General features: G+C 45.9%; 1 protein-coding gene and 1 pseudogene across 4 annotated transcripts in view; both read right to left on the bottom strand.

Moving 5' to 3' along the window:
• BLVRA (biliverdin reductase A) overlaps nt 1-14,854 on the bottom strand; it is a 45,750-nt gene extending 30,896 nt beyond the window's left edge. Inside the window, exons 1-2 of one of the 4 annotated variants that reach the window (XM_033193944.1) lie at nt 14,727-14,854; nt 4,100-4,132 (exon numbers count right to left, since the gene is read on the bottom strand). In XM_033193944.1, coding sequence (XP_033049835.1) covers nt 4,100-4,111 — 12 coding nt within the window. In that variant the 5' untranslated portion in view covers nt 4,112-4,132; nt 14,727-14,854. Of the gene's footprint in view, nt 1-4,099; nt 4,133-6,300; nt 6,411-10,712; nt 10,786-14,726 lie in introns of those variants that run through there. The other 3 variants (XM_033193946.1, XM_033193945.1, XM_033193947.1) reach the window with 3 other exon arrangements.
• LOC117072233 lies at nt 5,262-13,814 on the bottom strand (annotated as a pseudogene).
• Nucleotides 14,855-15,361: the final 507 nt, after the last annotated feature.

The following is a 15,361-nucleotide window of genomic DNA, read 5'->3' as shown; positions in this document are numbered from 1 at the left end:
ATGACTGACTAATTTTTGTATTTTTAGTAGAAATGGGGTTTTGCCATGTTGGCCAGGCTGGTCTCAAACTCCTGACCTCAGGTGATCCGCCTGCCTCAGCCTTCCAAAGTGCTGGGATTACAGGCATAAGCCACGGCGCCCAGCTTACTGTATATAAATTTAGAAGGTATTTGCACAAAAACAAAATTTTTCATGAACATACACAAATAAAAAAGGAAAAACACTTAATTCATTAGAATAGTTGTCTTTGGCAGAGTTAGAATGGGGATGGAGAAAAAAGGAATAAAAAATAAGTAAGTCTTGCACAGCGCAACAGAGGCAATGTGTCAGGAACTGGGTGTGTAGACCATCCCTGTACCTGAGGTCTCTTCCCCCTGCCTTCCAAAAGGGAGAGGGAATGGCCTAGAGGAGAGTGAGGAAAGTAAAGGAGAAGAAAAGAATTAGGAAGTGATGAGGAGGCAGGAAGTAGGGTAATGAAGGGACAGACTGGAAAGTTATGGTGGTCCCAATTAGTGGTAAGTTCCATGAGCATGAGTACCACACTTACATTTTTACCATTACAGCCATCAGGCCAGGTCTAGAGTCTGGCACAGTGTGGTGTCACATAAATTTTGGTGACCACATCAAGGCAATAACAGGATTTACAGCCTTGGTCACTGGCTGCTGGCGTGTGGGAACAGTGAGGGGACTGGAGCGCCAGGCTGATGGATGGCCCTTCGAGGAGGAGCAGATTTGGGGCAAGTGAAAGCAGCAAGTCCAGCCTGAGTTATAACAGGCTTGGGGTCCCTGTGGCAGCTCTGACTGAGATGAGTGACAGGCTGCTGGACGTACATGTCCGGAGCTGAGGAGGTACCTGTGTGAACAGATCCATCTGGGACTTGCCCAAACACACAACTGACAAGAAAAGCTGTGGGAGCAGATGAGCTCCCAGGGCAGCAGGCAGGGCGCTGGGAAACAGACTCCCAAGGAGTAGGGAGAAGAGGAGCCTAAGAGAGACTCTGAGAAGTGGTCTGAGAAACAGAAAGAAACCCTGGGGTATCAAGGGGACATTTCAAGAAAAGTGTGGTCAATAGTGTCAAATGCTTAAGCAAAACGTTTCTGCCAAATTTGGTAATGTGGGGCTCACTGGTACCTTCCCCTGAGAAGCAGAGCAGTGAGAACACAGTCAGACTGCAGTGGGAATGGACAGAAGAGAGAAGGGAGAAGGCGTTCTGACACCGAGGGACAGATGTGTAAGGAACAGCCAGGCACAGTGGTTCATGCCTATAATCCCAGCACCTTGGGAGGCCGAGGCGGGAGGATCACTCGAGGTCAGGAGTTCAAGACCAGCCTGGCCAACATAGTGAAACCCCATCTCTACTAAAAATACAAAAATTACCCAGGCGTGGTGGTGCTCCTGTAATCCCAGCTACTCGGTAGGCTGAAGTGGGACAATCGCATGAACCCGGGAGGCAGAGGTTGCAGTGAGCAGAGATCACGCCACTGTACTCCAGGCTGGGTGACAGAATGAGGCTCTATCTCAAAAAAAAAAAAAAAAAATATATATATATATATATATATGTGTGTGTGTGTGTTGTGTGTGTGTGTGTGTAAGGAACAGCAAAGGAGAAACCAAGTCTAGGAATGTTCTTGCAAGGTTAAGAGGAAAAGCCATCAAAGAGGACAGAAGAGATCACTGATGACTGATGGAACTGCTCCTGGACCAGGGTGTATAAGCTTAATATTAATGCAAAGCTTCTATTGTTTCTTTAGAACTTAAAAGACCCTAAGAATTAGAGCAAGCCACAGGGTGAGCCACAGGGGCCTTCAGATAAGGAGGTCAGAGGCACAAGAAAGTGGTTACCAGAAGTCAGCCCTAAGTGGAACAGGGCTGGTCGAGATAATATAATAATAGGGAGACTTACTTTTGGTTGTTTTCCATTCTGTAGTCTGAGTTTTGTGATATGAACATGTATCTACATTATTGCAAGATACATTTTTATAAAATTTGCAGAGATCATCATTGACCCTGACAAGACTCATTTCAGTATATAATATGGGAAAAGAAACTAGACCGCAACAGGCTGAGAATGGCCCAGGGAAGAGAAAATGGAGAAATTAACTGCAGGTATCTTTTTCGAGAAGCCTGCCTTGCAGGGGATGAGAAAGATAGGATAACAGTCACTTGACAAGATGTGAGGTGTTGTTTGGTTCTGAAGAAAGCATTTTGAAATATTGATGAGAAAGAGGTAGTGGGAATTAGGTTAATGATACAGGTGGCAAAGGAGATAACTGAGGAGCCGGCACAAGGTCTGAGCAGGCAGGAGTGTGCAGTTTCAGAGCAGGAGAAGGGTACACCATCACCAGGTGATATGGTTATGCTTTGTGTCCCCACCCAAATCTCCTCTTGAATTGTAATCCTCATAATCCCCGTATGTCAAGGGAGGAGCCAGGTGGAAGTAACTGAATCATGGGGGCGGTTTCCCCCATGCTGTTCTCATGATAGTGAGTGAGTTCTCACGAGATCTGATGGTTTTATAAGGGGGTCTTCCCCCTTCACTCAGCACTTCTCCTTCCTGCCACCTTGCGAAGAAGGTGCCTTGCTTTCCCTTTGCCTTCCACCATAACTGTTAAGTTTCCTGAGGCCTCCCCAGCCATGCTGCAATGTGAGTCAATTAAACCTCTTTCCTTTTTAAATTACCCAGTCTTGGGCAGTTCTTTATAGCAGCATGAAAATGGACCAGGAATGTCTCATACCAGAGAGGGATACATACCCCTTTCTCCTTTCCATATCCAGCCCTGGGGCATGGGGGAAGCTGCAGGATGGGCCTGAGTAGCTGAAGCCAAACACAAAATCCCTGCTCCTCAGACACACTATGGTCCAGGACCTGATTCTGGCCAATAAGACCGAAGGTGGCATTTGATGGGGCTTCAAAAAAAGGCTCCCACTCCCCTGAAGGAGTGGCCGGAAGCCACTTCTTCGTGCTGATGAAAGGGAATGTGAACATGTGTGGCCCCAACTGCCACTGCAGCCATCCTGCTGCCACGTGGGCACCTGCCCTAGGATGCAACGAACAGCTGGATGGAGAGCAGAGAGGTGAAAAGCTCCTGGATCCTTGAGGAGGTCACTGAGCCGCAGGATCGACCAGCCCTGAAGCCTGCCCTTCACCTGGACTTGCAGGAAAAAGGCACACTAACTCAGGCTTTCTGGTGTTCACAACCTGGAACTCTCTCACTGACAAGCATCCCTTGCACTGTGACAGGAGGAATAGGACTAATGGAGAGGCAGGAATGGAGGGAGATGATGTCAGATGGAATGTTTACATTTTCCTCTGTAAAATGAAAAGTGATCCTGATGCTAAGAGTGAGGGGGACCTTCGAGGAGGACAGAGCTTAGGGAGAGGGATGAAACCTGGAGCTGGGGGTTCAGGGCACTGGCAAGGAGCTGCCTAGAGTGACAGGGGGCCTGGCGGGTGGTGCTGAGCACCAGATAAGGACGCTGAGACATCTGCCAGCTGCAAACAGCACAAGGCTGTGCCACTTACCAAAGACCCCCCTCTTGTGGGGACGGCCTCTGTGTTTGCCGTGTGGATGGACAGGACAAGTGGGAAAAGCATAGTGGGCATTGGCACAGCAGTGGTTGAAGTGATGAACCCCAAGGTCTAGGCTCCACTTGGAAGGGAGTGAACAGAGGAAGGGGCTGATGGATAAAACAAAAGGAAAAAACAAAGGGATGAGGAGCTAGACATCTCCACGCATCAAAGAACTGGAAGTGAGAGCACCAAGGAGACAATGCAGAGAAAGTGTTTCCAGAATAACACAAAGCAGGGATCTGGGCTCAGCAACCTCCATGCCCCACTACTAGCCAGAGCTAGGAGTGTTGTTGCAGGATTAGCTGCAGTGGGTAAGTTCGAATGAAGCCAGACAGACACAGATAAGAACTCAGAGGGGCCTAGTTCTTCCTGCGTCACTCAGAACCACGTGTACATCAGTAGACTGCAGGGGAAGTGTTCTCAAGTTTGTGCTGATGTTTCTGAAAGGGAATGGAGATCCTGCAAAGGAGAAATGAAGGACACAGTAAGAAAAGCATCCCTTAAACTGGTCTTTGTAAAGAACTCACCTCTGTATTCATCTTGGTCTCTTCCTTCCGTCACTGTAAAGACAAAAGCAGAGGTTCAGGTCCCTGGTGGCACCTGCCCAAACTCCATGCCAACACTCCCCTTTGCCACTCCACGCTCCCCCACTGCTTCCTGTCCCATCGGTCTCATCTTCCCCAAATGCCTTCACCACCTGTGCCTTCCAGCAAGGATATCCAGGCCAGTGTCTGTGCTTTACTTCTGTTTTTAAGAACTTTCGTTCAAGTCTCCTTTGGAGCTTGCACATGAGTGACAGAGTCACATAACAGAACACCCAAATGTGAGGAGGATGAGAACAGATGTGAACCTCTCTGGGTCAGCTAGTTCATACACATTAACCCTAATCCTCAGAACCCTGGCAAACAACAACAACAACAACAACAACAACAACAACAACAACAAAAACTAGTATTAATTCCATTTTACAGATGAAGTGCCTGGAGTTCAGGGAGGGTAAAGCACCCTGCCTCACAGCCAAGGCACTACAGCATTGCCCTGCAGTTTCCAGACTTCCTGGTTCTAGACTCAAACCCCAGGCTGTGCCAGAGGCCTTGACAGGTCCTGTCTTACATTCACCCAGAGAGCTTCCATGCTAAACAGGAGACCTGGTGTCCAGTCCTGTCAGTCCTGAACTACCCAAGTAACTAGGACAGTCAAACAGGTCATAGGCTGTAGGCTGAATGGCTGGACTTCATCTCTAAGGTCTGCTCCAGCTCTAAATTGCTCTATGGTTTCCAGACAAGGAAATTCAGGTAACTCTTATAACAGACAGAATGATACCCTCCGTCATGATCACAGAATGTAAATTATGATTATAGAAAGAAGGCCTAGCTGACTGACAGATCAAAATGTTTGCCAGAGCGTGTTGGTTAAAGTGTGGTCAGGAATACACTCTGATATTATAGGGGGACTAAAAGTGGGTAGCATCTCTGTGGAAGGCAGTGTAGCAGTAACTCTTAAAATTCCAATCTGACCTAGCAATTCTACTGCTTCCTATTTCTGTCTCCAGCCCCCAAACTACATTCAGAAGAAACTGCCCTAAGTCTTTTGACCTTGAAGAAATCTCACTACTACTTGCTTTTTCTTTTTCTTTTTTATAATGAACATATGTATTTATAACTAAGTTAACTTTTCCAAATTCTCATTTGCAAATGAGATTTATATCGTTAAAACTGAATATACAAACCAACATATTAGGAGGATCAAAATTTACACTACTCAAACGTGACTCCTTAAGACTGACTTTAACATGTTCTTTCAACTTTATTCAAATCAGATGTCCCCCCTCCAGCATATATCATTTTAAAAAATGAATTTAATGCTATCAAAAGGTGATGTTCACTTTAATCCTGTTTGCCTTCACACCACTGTCATGAGTCTTCATTCCAGGCCACACACATAAAGAGGGCCAGCACCACATGGCCGCCGACCACTGCAACAATAGCAGCATAAAAATAGCTGTCCCTATTGGACATCCCAAGGGTGCCTTCAAATATGTAAGATTTAGTTGTGAAATATAACCCAATAGGAACGGTGATCATTTAAGCTGTGAAGAACAGGAGTGTCTTCAGTGTAGATGCTAATGAGCTTTCTTTTCTGAACTTAGGAGGCTGCAGTGTGTTCAGTGCCGCTTTATCCGAACGCTCCACGGTGTAACTGTGCTGGCACAGGCACTCGGTGGCAGACTAATTTCTTTTCCTTTCTAATGAGATCTTAAAGGAAAATTTTCCTATAAAAGTGGTCTACAAAACATTACTTATGAACTTTATTGTTTTCCTACATAATCTGGGGAAAGCAAAACAAAAGAAAACAAACAATGGCCGGGCGCGGTGGCTCAAGCCTGTAATCCCAGCACTTTGGGAGGCCGAGACGGGTGGATCACGAGGTCAGGAGATCGAGACCATCCTGGCTAACACGGTGAAACCCCGTCTCTACTAAAAAAATACAAAAATTAGCCGGGCGATGTGGCGGGCGCCTGTAGTCCCAGCTACTCGGGAGGCTGAGGCGAGAGAATGGCATAACCCGGGAGGCGGAGCTTGCAGTGAGCTGAGATCCGCCACTGCACTCCAGCCTGGGCGACAGAGCGAGACTCCGTCTCAAAAAAAAAAAAAAAAAAAAAAAAAAAAAAAGAAAAAAACAAATGAAAGGATGTGGACAGACGCATATGCATGAGAAAGAAGCCTACCTGGAACTCGTACACTGGGCATCAGGGGTGTACCAGCTAGAATAAATGGCATTGCTGTTTATTTGTTTATTTTTCAGGGTCAGGGTTTCATTCTTTAACCCAGACTGGAAAGAAGTGGCATGCATGATCACAGCTCACTGCAACCTCGAACTCCTGGGTTCAAATGAACCTCCTGCCTCAGCCTCCCAAAGTTCTGAGACTGCAGGCATGAGCCACTGCACCTGGCCACACTGCTGTTTTTAAAGCACATGCAGCTGGGGTACCCCAACTCGTTGCTCACAGAGCTTTGAGTGACTGGCAGGACCTGCCAATGTCACATAACTGTAAAGGACAGACAGATCCTTTCTGTGCTGTTTCCCCTTCTGCTTTCAACTCCCCCTTATAATAAGATGCACTGTCAGGAGAGGCAGCAATCCCAGGCCAAGCAAGATCTGGCTCCACCTTCCAACTCTCTGCCTGCCCATCACACAGCTCCCTCTCCTTTCCTCCCCATCATCTGGCCAGGACTAGTTAAACACTGAACAGAATCCAGGAGGAACTTTATTCTGTATTTTAATATATCTTAAAATATCTAAGACCTAATCTTGTAACAAAAAGGTTTTGGTTTGTTTAGTTTTTCTTTTTTATTTAAATGTCAAAGGTTTAGTATTTAAATGGTCAAACACAGAAACATTCTGTTTTCTAACTTTTAGTATTATGCTGAGAAATATTTTCTCAAAACATATTAAATATATTTTTATTTTCTTATAGATTTTTAACTTTTTTTTTTTCTTGAGACAGTTTCACTTGTCACCCAAGCTGGAGTGCAATGGTGTGATCTTGGCTCACTGCAACCTCTGCCTCCCAGGTTCAAGCCATTCTCCCACCTCAGCCTCCTGAGTAGCTGGGATTACAGGCGCCCGCCACCACACCACCACACTAATTTTTATATTTTTAGTAGAAACGGGGTTCCACCATGTTGGCCAGGCTGGTCTGGAACTCCTGACCTCAGGTGACCCACCCACCTGGGCCTCCCAAAAAGGTGGGATTACAGGCATAAGCCACCACGCCTGGTCTTAACTTTTCTTTATTTACATTTTTATTTTTAAATCAAATCTAAATAGTATTTTGGTATATGGCAAGACATAAGGCTGTAAATTTACATTTCTCCAAATAGTTGTTCCTACACTTTATTGAATATTTAATCCTTCCCCCAGTGACTCCACACTTAAAGTTTTATGAATACAGTTATTCTTTTTTTTCATTTTTTCTGCTGTGCCACAGATCTCTATTCCCATGGTTATAACATACTGTTTACATGATTGTGGCTTTACAGTGTTTCAATACCTGGTAATTCAAATTCTCTCATTAATTTTGTTCAGTATTATTATATATTCTTACTTGCCTAGACCTCCATATTAATTTTAGAACATCTTACCAAGTTAAAAAATTCCACTGGGACTGTGACTATGATTGCATCAATTTTATACATTAAATTAGGGTGAATTAATAAGCCTTCCCATCCAGAAACATGGTATGCCTTTCTAAGAGCAGCCACTTTAAAAATAAATAAATAGGCCGGGTGTGGAGGCTCATGCCTGTAATCCCAGCACTTTGGGAGGCCGAGGCGGGTGGATCACCTGAGGTCAGTTCAAGACGAGCCTGGCCAACACGGTGAAACCCTGCCTCTACTAAAATTACAAAAATTAGCAGGGGGTGGTGACATGAGCCTGTAATACCAGCTATTTGGGAGGCTGAGACATGAGAATTGCTTGAACCCGGGAGGCAGAGGTTGCAGTGAGCCATGATCACGCCACTGCACTCCAGCTTGGACGACAGAGCAAGACTCTGTCTCTAAATAAACAAATAATTTAAAAAGAAGAATCTTGAGTTAATTCCTGAATTATTGCATAATGACAAATAACAGCTCAGGCTGTAGTGGCTCACTAGGAAGTTGAAAGAAAAAAGTCAACACCTTTGCAGAAACAACTTGCTTGAAGCAATTTAAAGCAGGTTTCTCTTCCCCCCATATCTATTGCAGCCGGTCTGCAAAACAGTCTTGGTGTTTGAGCCTTTATTTGCTTTGACTACAAAACACAATGGGCTCAGGTGCACAGAGATGAATTGTCTCTCTAGGGGATGAAGAGCCAGCCTGTGACCCCAGAGAACAGAGTTCTAGACCTGGCTTGGCACCAGGTGATCAAGAGCAGGGCACGGGGTCTCTTGTGCCTTAGTTTCTGTACCTTGAAATAGAAGAGGGGGCAGATGAACTTACATGACCCTTATGTTCTCTTTCTGTGCTAACATGGTATCACTTTAACCCACTTTACTTCTTTTTTTGGGGGGGGTTGGGGGGTTCTCTTTCGGTTTAACTTTCTTAGTGTCTGGCTTGGTTAACTGAAGGTTTTTGGCTTCTCTTCTGCTCCACAAGCAAACTAGGTTGAGGCTCAGGTTGCAGCCATTAAGGCCCCAGGCACAAAAGTGCTGTAAGATAGGGCTTCTCCTTGGTACTCTGCCAAAGAGAAGCCACTCTCTTCCCCGCCCCACTTTTTCAGCCCCCATCTGCTCTATGCCCCTTCTGTTCCTCCTCCTCGCCACTTCAAAAGCTTCTACCTTTTACTGAAAGTGATCTTAATATAACAGGAGAGAAATGAGATGAAGTCAATGACTTTCATTAAGCCTAGTGTATTTAAACTTGGAAGGGCATAATCATGTTTGAAAAGAGCTGCTTATTAACTCAAATAATTGCAGAACAATGTGCAACTCGATTTCAAAATAGGGTTGAGAGCAGAACTTTCTGGAGTCCCATACATGTTTTTGGGCACTGACCCCCACCAGAAGGTCCAGGTCGTAACTATGTTCCCTTACTGTTGAAAGATGAGCTCTGCCCAGCCAAGTACAACAGGAACTGCGTACACAGGCACAACTCACAAGTGCGGGGGTGGGAGAGGGGTGGGCAGGGGAAGGAATACAAATCTTCCACACAGCCAAAACATGTGTGGGTCTAACTTTTGTTTCTAACATTTTAAAAGCTCAATAATTATGCTTTCAAAGATCTCTAGAGAGAACATCTTCAGCAGATCAAGATTTTTTACAAGCAAGATTTCACAATGTGTTATCTGCATCCTCAATATTAATTACATAAATAATTTTATTCTCTACACTGACTGTATCATGTTCTTTCACTGTTTTGTTTTCCCTCAGATTTTTTAAGGTGCTCCAAGTTCTCAGATTTCAGGTGAGGAACTTCAAGGTCTTTTCAAAGTCTGAGGTTTTCTGAGTTTATCAAAGAGAAATAGCTAAGTTACAAGAAAAATCATTACGTATAAATGTGAGTTATATTGTAGTGAGCTGAGATCCGGCCACTGCACTCCAGCCTGGGCCACAGAGCGAGACTCCGTCTCAAAAAAAAAAAAAAAAAAAAAAAAAAAAAAAAAATTCAACTATTCACTCAGGCATCAGCAAATACTCGTTTTAGCACAACAAACAGCACACATGAGTTGAAATAGGGTGGACAAAAAAAAAAACTAAAGAAATCCTGTAGCACCTAAAAAGAGAATGACACGAATCATAGCATGAAACAGAGCCAAGGGTCAAAAGCAGCAGTGGCCCATGGGTGTGCAGCATGTGCTTTGTTTTTCAAAAACATTTTTTGCCTATTTCCTTTTATTCCCACAATATCCCTAAGAAGTAGAGCTCCCCCAACCTTCATTCTGCAGAGGCAGAAAGACATTGGATCCCTTGCTGATGGTGATCCCTGGTGGTCCCTCCAATGGCCTCATCAGGCAGGCTGACTGTACTCTTAGCGTCCACCTGGGTTTAGCCAGTGGAGAAGATCGGCAGGCAAGGAACAGAAAGAGAGAGGCTGGGGGTACTTGTGCTCCCCCTGCCCAGTCCCCCAGGCTGCTGCTCTGGCAGTGGCTGCATTCTGTGATGGCCACAGCAGCTCTGGATGGGGGTGGCTCCTCCAGCAGTACTCTAGCCCCCTCCTCCCAGCTCTGGTCTCCTCCCTACCCCTTCAAACCAGAGTGGGGGTGGTGCCCACTGAAGCTGTTTCCTGCGTGCCTCACCATCACTTGTTGGTTCCTCCAATCTTGCCCACTCTTCTTTAAAAATTCTCCTTAAAATTCCTTTCATTTTTATGCTTTTCACTGTTGGGATCCCAACTGATAAACCTGGTGGTATATCACTTTGCAGCATCCCTGGCCTTTCCCCACTAGATGCCAGTGGCATATACACTTTTCCCCGCAGCACGACAATCAGAAATGTCAGTAAGAACTACTGGGTTAAGGGCTGGGTGCGGTGGCTTATGCCTGTAATCCCAGCACTTTGGGAGGCCGAGGCGGGCACAGGACAGATCACAAGGTCAAGAGATCCAGACCATCCTGGGCAACATGGTGAAACCCCATCTCTACTAAAAATACAAAAATTACCTGGACATGGTGGCACGCACCTGTAGTCCCAGCTACTTAGGAGGCTGAGGCAGGAGAATGGCCTGAACCCAGGAGGCAGAGGTTGCAATGAGCTGAGATCGTCCCACTGCATTCCAGCCTGGGTGACAGAGCAAGACTCCATCTCAAAAACAAACAAACAAATAAAAAACAAAAAACAACTACTGGGTTAATGGAAATCACTAAATTATTGCTGACAAAGCTCTAGAGTTTCACATTCCAATTTGCACGTGGGAGAGATGCAAAACCTCACAGTAAATTAATAGCACAGCCAGGACTAAACAGCTTCCTCGGCTTACATTATGTTTCCCTTTTGATTTCAGTCTCTCTCCCACATGCAAATTGGAATCTGAAACTCTAGAGCTTTGTCAGCAATAAATTACTGATTTTCATTAACCCAGTAGTTCTCACTGACATTTCTGATTGTTGTACTCAGGGGAAAAGGGTATGTGCCATTGGCATCTAGTAGGGAAAGGCCACAGATGCTTCAAAACATCCTGTGATGCACAGGACACCTTCCTACCCCCACTACACACACACAACGAAGAGTTATCCAGCCCAAAATGTCAACAACGCCAGAGTTGAAAAAGCCTGGATTACTCATCATGCAGAATGAACTACAGCTGTGACCTTCCTCCTTGTTCCAGAAGTATGGGGAAGGATTAGGGAGAGGGTGACCCTCTCAGGTGGGGCCACCTGCTAGCCTCAGAGGTCTAAGGGTAAAGGTAAAAGCAACTCTTGCCCTGGAGGGAGTTGGATACTTTGGAATCTAGCGAGAAAAATGTAATAGCTATATGGGACACAAGTCTGGAAATACAGACATCACAATATTACCAGTAATTACGTCTCTGAGTGGCTGAGTAGTCTTTTAGTGACTACTTTCTTTTTGCTTATTTATCTAAACTTTTCTATAAAGGTTAGTTGGCATAATTATTCAAAACTCTAAAAAACATTACAAATTATGCCACTTTCACTGACTGCATCCCTCCTAGCCCCAATTCCTTAACTGAACAGACTTTCATAGGGCAATAACATATCAAGGTGCTCTGATAATGAAGCCCACAGAAAATTTTCCCTATAGCTGAGAATCAGGAAAGGTTCTGCTTCCTTCAAGGCCATTAACATTTGGGGGATCAATGAATGAATGAATGAATGAAGTTGCTATGTCTGTTTTACTTTCAAATGACAAGAACCATGTAACTGACCAAGTTTACCTTTCTAGAAACAAATTTGGGACTCAACTACAAAAACATAGGCCTGCACTGACCTATAAGGGAGCCACTAGACAAGAGTGGCTATTGGAATGTAAATTAATTAAATATAGCACATTTTCATAATCACAGAAAATTCTATTGGATCACTGAAATACTTTATTCTTTTTTTCCCTGCAATAGTTTCTTGTACTTATACTTTCTCTCATCTCAATTCCTGGCCATATTTATCTTCTATTTATTTGTTACTATTCTACGTGATTTTGTTGCAAATGACCTTAATTCCTTTGTGGATCAATTTGGGGCATTGTACTTTTGAAATATCAGTGTGTATATATATATCACTGTTCCTGAGAGTTCGACCTTCATTTCTGACTGTAAGGCAGATCTAGCAGCTCATGTAATGTAGCTAGTTGCTCACAGCTCAAAGACTGAAGAGAGGCCGGGTGAAGTGGCTCACGCCTGTAAATCCTAGCACGTTGGGGAGGCTGAGGTGGGTGGATTACTTGAGGGCAGGAGTTCGAGACCAACCTAGCCAACAAGGCAAAACCCTGTCTCTCCTAAAAATTTTAAAATTAGCTGGTCCTGGTGGTGCATTCCTGTAATCCCAGCTACAGGAAGCTGAGGAACGAGACTCACTTGAACCCATGAGGCAGAGGTTGCAGTGAGCCAAGATGGCACCACTGCACTCCAGCTTGGGCAATACAGTGAGACTCTGTCTCAAAAAACAAACAAACAAAAAGACTCAAGAGAACATTGTCAGGAACTAAGCTCCCCTGTCACAAAGGCACTACATTGTTTTTTTTTTTTTAATAAACAAAAAGGTATACACTGTCCATTAATGAAAAGTTTCACTATTTGATTAAAGCTTAATTTGAAGCTGAGTCATGAAATGTCTTTTTCAAATTTCAAAATATATGGCTATCAACTTATTTCTAAAATCTTAAATATATGATTTATGACAAAAAACAAACTACTGATATATATATGATCATGTCATCAGAGTCCTGGATACGCCAAAGAGAATCAGAAATGAAAACGCACGCAGCTCCTGCACGGTGGGATTCCCTGTCAGCCCACGGTTCTGGTGGAGTGTCGCCTCTACATAGAAGTCTGTGCAATTTTGAGTATTTTACCAGATTTTCAGTTCTTTAAAAAATGACTGGGAGTAATAAGTAGTGTAGATCAAAAACTAAATACAATTAGAACAAAGATGAAAATTAACAGATGTGGCCCAAAGTGGCAAATCTTTGACTTTAATCAGACGCTAACTGGATAGGCAGGGGGTACAAAGAATAAAAAAGTAAAGATCAGCCGTGCACAGTGGCTCACGCCACGCCTGTCACGCCACGCCTGTTATAATCCCAGCACTTTGGGAGGCCAAGGCGGGTAGATCACCTCAGGTCAGGAGAATAGCTTGAACCCAGTAGGCGGAGGTTGCAGTGAGCCAAGATCGTGCCACTGTACTCCAGCCTGGGGACAGGGCGAGACTCTGTCTCAAAACAAACAAACAAACAAAAACAGTAAAGATTACATATGAAATGTGGGAAAACACACTGAGAATTATTCCTTAAAAAGGTCAAGTATAATTAGAGACCCTTTTGTAATTTTTAGCTCCCTGGCTACAGAATCTCCCTTCTGATACTTTGTCTAACATTTGACTTGTTTGTTTTTCTGGAATGCATACCGTTAAGGGAAGGATGAACATATTTATCAATACAATCTTTTGGGAAATAATTAGCAATATGCCAATACCTTTATTTCCGTAATTTTAATATCTTCTTGGAAATCGTACCATAGAAATTACATTAATGATGGAAACTTTCAACACAGTATTGCTTGCTTTGTAGGTGGTGATGATGACAACTAACATTTACCGAATCCTTCCCATGCTGAAAACCCTATTGTAAGCTATTTATGTTCGATAAGTCACTTATTCTTCACGGCTATCCTACCAAGTAAGCATTATGATCAGCCCCACTTTTACAGGTGAGAAAAATCGAGGCACCAAGAGGTTGGTTAACGTGCCCAAGATCAGATCGCACAGCGGTATAATAGGATGGTAAACTCCTATCATATAATGAACGTTAAGTGGAAAAAATAGTATCCAAAACTGTAAGTCTGATGTCGCAAACTCTTTTTATAATTTAAGTAGTTTATAAATACCTTCATTATTAGCCATATTTCTGAGCACTTCATATGTAGAGTGCACTTTACAGAACACTCATGTAACCCTCACACCGTCTATGAAATAAGTGATAGTTTCCAGTTTCCAAAGACGAAAGCGGGGCTAGGAGAGGCCAAGTGCCTCGCGCGGCGCCTCAGGGTTCGCCCCCGCGGAGCAGACCCCAGGGCATCCCGGCGGGCCCCGGCCGTGCTCGCGGCCCTGCGGTGGCTACGCCCGGGCCCAGCCGCTAGCGTTCCTGGAGCCGCCGGACTACGCGGCACGCGGACGCCGAGCCTGCCCTGTTGGGTCTACATAAAAACCGAAACTACGGGCAGTCTTAACCGAAATGGAGACTTAATTTTTTAGACTGTCTTTTGTGTAGTTGAGAAAGCCCCTCGCCGGGACCAGCGCTGCTGGGCCTCCGACCGCGTCCTCACTCCGGGCCCGGGCGGGGCGGGGCGGGGCAGGCGGCGCCCAGGGTGCGTCCCAGCTCTGGCGGCCGCGGGCCCGGGCCTCCTGCGGGCCTGGGGCTTCAAGCTCAGGCCCGAGCGCTCTGTGGAAGCCGCGCGCGACCCCCGCTCCCCTGCGCGCGACCCCCGTCCCCCGCGCGCGCCTCACCTGACGCGGGCACCGCTCTCCGTGCAGCCTCCGGGCGCCACTGGCTTTGCGGACCGGGGCGGGATCCCAGCTCCGATTGGCTGCCCCGCTGGGGGGCGGAGGCCCAGACGCGGGATGGCAGAGACCGGGAGAGGACGGGAGGCGGAGGGGAAGGGAGTGGACGGGAAGGGGAGGGAGGGTCCCGGCCTCGTGCAGTCGCGCGTGAGATCCCGGCCTCTGTGCCCTGGGCCTGGTGTCTGGGGCCGTAAGAACCGTCCGTGCGCCTGACCTCTTCTCTGCACCCAGCTTGGTGGCGAGGGGTGGGTAGTAGGTGCTCGCCGACCGGAGGGCGTATGGAAGTGGCTGGGCCCCTCACGGTGTGCCTGGCCCCGGCGTTGGGGGGTCGGGGTGGTGTCGCATCTCTCTTATCCGGCCCCCACTCACCACGTAGAACCCACTGGATCCCTTTGGTATCGGTGGCCCCGGGCCGACTGAACAGGCGCAGAGGCTTACTTGAGTCCTTCCTGTAAATGTGAGAAGCGGCGGGGGGTAATATTCCAGGAGGCCTGTGTCTGCGATGTCCTGTTCCTGGGTAGCTAGGAAGTGAACGTGGTCTAGGGAACTGCCTGGGCTCTTATCCACCTGGGAATGGGCTT

Source organism: Trachypithecus francoisi, unplaced genomic scaffold (genome assembly GCF_009764315.1).
Source record: "Trachypithecus francoisi isolate TF-2019V2 unplaced genomic scaffold, Tfra_2.0 Lachesis_group4, whole genome shotgun sequence".
Lineage (NCBI taxonomy): Eukaryota > Metazoa > Chordata > Mammalia > Primates > Cercopithecidae > Trachypithecus > Trachypithecus francoisi.
This window is presented reverse-complemented; position numbering and strand designations above follow the sequence as displayed.